The sequence below is a fragment of the Dendrobium catenatum genome, unplaced genomic scaffold (genome assembly GCF_001605985.2).
Source record: "Dendrobium catenatum unplaced genomic scaffold, ASM160598v2 fragScaff_scaffold_853, whole genome shotgun sequence".
Taxonomy (NCBI): Eukaryota; Viridiplantae; Streptophyta; class Magnoliopsida; order Asparagales; family Orchidaceae; genus Dendrobium; species Dendrobium catenatum.
In genome coordinates, this window is record NW_021319315.1 from 7915288 (window position 1) to 7920433 (window position 5146).

Genomic DNA, 5146 nt, shown 5'->3' on the forward strand with positions numbered 1-5146 from the left:
TGGTGTTAAAGGACTTGGCACCTCCGCTACACCGGGAAGGTGAAAGTGATTTTGTAAGGGCTTCTTCGTCTAGCTATGGGTGCTAAAGGAGAATTACTAAATGTTTAGTGTAATAATCAGAAGGTGCCTCCGGGGAGTGGACGTAGGTCAAGGTTTGACCGAATCACTATAAATATGATGTGTTGTTTCCTTTATTATTTTCACATTTCTTTTTAATTGTGATTAAATGCGTGGGTGAAATTGATAATATATCTTTTTATTATGAATGAAATTCGCTTCCGCATAAAGTTATAAAAAATAATTCTTTTTATTAAAGAAGTTTTTAAACATCCACTTCACCCCCCTTCTTGACGCACCTCGTACTTTCAGACTTCATTTGGGATGACTTTCATACTGCTTTGTAAAGTGGCTTTAGATAAAGTAACTGGTAAAACTGTTTTAGAAAGTAACTTTCTAGTATATATATTTTTTAAATAATAAAAAAATAAAATATAAATAAAAATTATAGTTGCTAAAAGAAATGACACTAATTTTTTTTTTTTTGGAAAAATTAATGACACAAAAAATGATTTGGTAGAATTTTTGGGATTACGCTTTTTGACCCTTAAGTTAGCGAGAGATGATCTTGGTCTCCCAAATTCCAGGTGATCGCCTCCGTGCTCAGTGAGCTCTCATAAAATCTCACTAAAAGCTCGGGCACGATAGGAGCGTCGTGTAAACACTAGCGCAACATCGGATCTGATGGACATGCTCAGGGTCGAGCGTTCCGGTGAACGTCTTAGTGAGCGGCCCGGCGACCACTCCGGCGATGCTGGGAGGCTAGAGAGAATGCCTTCGCGGTGGTCCTCCGGCAGCCCCACGAACCAGCACAACAGATACCTCAGAGGGGGTGTTGGAGATGTCGGCGGTAACGACGGCTTCACCAGTGGACGTTATCACCCGTACCGGGGTCAGCCGAACTACCCTACTACTGGCAGCGGCTACGGTGGGGGACCAGGTTTCCACGGCGTTCAGGGGCTTCCTGATGGTGTAGGGGGCTTTGGCGGCCATCAGATGCCAATGGGTGGAAACAAACGTGGCTTTGAGGGCATAGGAGAATCTATAGGTAGGTCATGAATTATGTTCTTACTATAGGTTTTGTGAAGAGTTACAATTTCTTGCTCTTTTAGTTAAGCTGAATGGCTAGAGTAGTGTTTGCTCATTATTAAGATAACTCTATCGCAAGTATATAAATAACAATAACTCACTTTCATCAGATTTCTGCTAGGCAATATTTGAACTCAGTTGTAGAACCAATATACAATCATTATGAAATGCTTACATAAAAAAAACGGTCCTTAAAGAACGTTAGGTAAAGTTGCGTCTCTAGTGTATTTTAGTTTGCTTTACTTGTGGTATTTTAATGTGCAAGAATCATAGGCTTTGATGTTTAGGTTGATTGAATCTCATACGTGGAATGTCAAATATTTAATTTCACCTATAATTTTCATAGTATATAGCCTGTAGAATTCTTTTGAGATATCCAGCGGACATCACTTTGAGACCCATGTTGACTATCTTTTAGTTTTAGGTGGATTGAATCTCATGCATCGAATGCCCAAATATTGAATTTCTCTTATAATTCTTATCGTATATAGCCATATAATTCTTTTAAGTATTTAGTGGAGATCACTCTAAGACATATATTGGTATATTAGAACCTAGGTATCTTGTTTTTTTTTTGCTTAGTTTTGCTTTCTTTGATTTGCTCAATATCATTGTATTTTAAATGGGAAGGTGTAACACTTCACATGTGCTCTAGTTAGGGGGTGCAAAGCTGACTCGCGAGCCTGTCCGAGCTCGACTCGTTAATGATCTCGTGAGTTGAGCTTATCCAGTTTCAAGCTCGAGTTCGAGCAGATTTTTTAACTCGTTGGATTATCGAGTTCGACTTTGATCGAGATGAAACTTGGATCGATTACTCGTTTAGTGGCTCGAGTGAGGAAGGCATAAGCGCAGAAGCACGGGCGTGGAAGCTTGCGTGCGGTCACGTGGAACTGGGGATGCAGAAGCGGGATTGCTCGGGCGTAGTCACGTGGAACCATGGACACGGAAGCGGGATCAGAATGGGAACCTTGTGAGCTTCTCTCGAGCTTGTACCCATCGCCACAAGCCGAGCTTGAGCAGGGCATTTGAGCTTGAGTCGAGCTTTAGTTCGAGCCCTAGTTTGAGCTCCCGATCTGACCGACAAGCCGAGATCGAGTTAAGCATGACTCGAGCTCGACTTGATTCGTTTGCACCCCTAGCCCTAGTTCATCTCGGTCCATCAATTTTGTAGTTTAATTTGTTCTTTCTCACCTTTCTTCTTATAATTTTTCTTACATTGTCAAGAAGAATGATCAAGATTTTTGGACCATCATTTTAGCATATTTGTCTAGTTGATCATACGATCATATGCAATTTCCTTAATAACAAAGGCTTACTTTTGGAGCAATTTCCTTAATAACAAAGGCTTACTTTTGGAGCTAAATAGTTGGGAAGCTATTAGTTTTGTATACTAGCACTCTTTGTATAATGCATCGATGCCATAATATAATATGTAAAAATAGCCTAGTTTTTTTTGAAGTAGATATGTGCAAAGTATAACTATACGTATTTTAGATGTAGAGGTCAAGTTCATATTGTGATTACTTTGGAAAGGTACCTGATAAGTTGTTGGAAACAGAGATTTAATTAATTCACAAGATTTTATTATGCCCTGATAAAGACTTCGATATAATAGTAAAGCACTGCTCTTTATTACTGCAAAAAACCAAAAAAGAAAAAAGAAAAAAGAAAAAAGCACTGCTCTTATTGCATGTGGAGTGATATGGTGGAACTTTTCTACTTGTACATTGTGTATAGGTATTGACAACTGTATCCATGCATTACATGGATGAAATTATAATATATAGGTAAAGAGAGACTTATTTTTTGTACCTAATTCCATGTGAAGCCAATAAGTTTTTATGAATTAATACTCAATCAGCATGTTGCTGTTCTCATTCTTTTGTACCAATTTCAAACCATTTTACAATGTTTATTCCCTTTTGATGGGCTGCACATTTTCTTTTAGTGCTTGTTTCTAAACAATCCAAGTGTTTGGTTGACCTTAACAATCCAAGTGTTTGCTTGATCTCAATAATCCGAGCCCACCGTAGGTTTCGTATTTACTTTTAGGTTAATGGTAGCAACTATATTTTCCATGATACAAATAACAACAACATCAAGCCTTTATCCCAGTATGTGGGGTCGGCTACATGAATCCATTTTCTCCATTATGTCCTGTTAAAAGTTAAATTTTTACTTAAATCTAATAAAGAAAGGTCATTTCTAATATTTTCTAATTATATTTTCCATTATGATTGAATTAAATTAATTGACTGCTGTTTTTGCATGGATGGCTTGTACTATATCTGTTCTAACCGGAAGTCTATTTTCACGCTGCAACTTTTGCATCTTACCAAATGCATTTAGGCATATTCATCAATTTAATGCCAGTTATTACTTCTTAATACCAATGGGTCAACTTTTGGACAGGGCTATAATTTACTGGCTGCCTACCCCATTTTGCATAGAGTGGTGGATCAGTGACTAGTATTATATCCAAAAAAGATATATTAGTAGTGAATGTAGTTTATTCCTGAGGTACAATTTTTTTTGGTAAGATGGAGCCTGCTACCTAATTGTTTAATTTTCAATTCAGGACATCAGATTTAATTTTTGTTAGCTTTAACATTTTGATATTTGTAACATATTGTCTTATTTGTACCAGATTATGGCGAGGGAAACAAATTTGCGAAACTGTTCATTGGATCAGTTCCAAGGACTACAACTGAAGAAGATGTATGTTCTGAATTTGATTGCTAATGCACATATTTTGGTCAAATTACCATTATTAAGTGTGATTCCTCTTTTATCATCCTTATAGAAAATGTTATGAGCTTGATAAACAAACATGTGATTTGTGAGTTCAAACTGTAGTGCACAGTGATGCTTCTTTCCTAAAGTAATGACCACCAAGAGCTGATGAGAAAATTAGTACTTGGTTTGTTCCTTAAGGTTGTTTTTATGGCTTTATGCCATCCTCCTGAAGTATTTTATTCTTTGTTGTTTTTCTTTTATGACTTTCTTTATGCTGTTCCCTTGAAATGCTTTATAACTAGTTTGTTGGCCTTGTTGATGTAAGCAAATTAAAGCAAACACAAAGAGAGAACAACAAAGAGAATCAAATCTTACTTTTATAAATTTTAGACATTACTTAGAGAACAAAATAGGTTAGAGAAAATAACTAACTTCAGAATAGGAAAGAGACAACTTCCAACGACTAAAACAAAAGAAAATTAACAAAGAAACAATATTTTTTAAAAAAAGGCTATCCTCAGAACATCCTACTAGAGGACTCCTCACATGCACCGATTGTATCTTACTTTTATAAATTTTAGACATTACTTAGAGAACAAAATAGGTTAGAGAAAATAACTAACTTCAGAATAGGAAAGAGACAACTTCCAACGACTAAAACAAAAGAAAATTAACAAAGAAACAATATTTTTTAAAAAAAGGCTATCCTCAGAACATCCTACTAGAGGACTCCTCACATGCACCGATTGTAGGAATATATTTTAAAATAAGGTTTAGATATGCAAACCAAGGGTCCACCACAGCTAAAGGGATCCAATGTCCTTTCAAACCTTTCCAGCAAATGCCAACAATACAGCCCACAACTTCACCAAACAGCCAACAACTTCACCAAAACAGCCAACAACTTCACTAAAACAGCCAACAAAAACAGCCAACAACTTCACCAACGGAACTAGAAGAAAGATACAAGTGGAGTGGAACTTGCGTAGAGAAGAAGGAGGTTAAAAACCGAGACGAAAGAGGAGAAGCTCGCAAGCTTTCCAGAGGGGGGAAGAAGGTGGACAAAGCTCTCAAGCTTTTCCAAGAAGAACCCGCAGGTTATAGCACTTTTGCTCTCAAATATTCACCAACCATTTCCTCTCAAAATATCACATATATATATAGGCAATAGAGGGGAAACTTAACAGCCCAAAAACCCTTCAAACCCCCATATAAAAATAATAGAAATGAAAGGCCAAAAGTCACCTTGCTGAAATCCCAAGAG

General features: G+C 36.9%; 1 protein-coding gene across 9 annotated transcripts in view; it reads left to right on the forward strand.

Moving 5' to 3' along the window:
- Nucleotides 1-609: 609 nt before the first annotated feature.
- Nucleotides 610-5146, forward strand: part of LOC110104658 (flowering time control protein FCA) — a 61769-nt gene continuing 57232 nt past the window's right edge. For 7 of the 9 annotated variants that reach the window (XM_028697006.1, XM_028697003.1, XM_028697005.1 and 4 more), the window contains exons 1-2: nt 610-1105; nt 3794-3864. In XM_028697006.1, the coding sequence (XP_028552839.1) occupies nt 742-1105; nt 3794-3864 (435 nt within the window). In that variant the 5' untranslated portion in view covers nt 610-741. Of the gene's footprint in view, nt 1106-3558; nt 3682-3793; nt 3865-5146 lie in introns of all 9 variants that reach the window. The other 2 variants (XM_028697007.1, XM_028697008.1) reach the window with 2 other exon arrangements.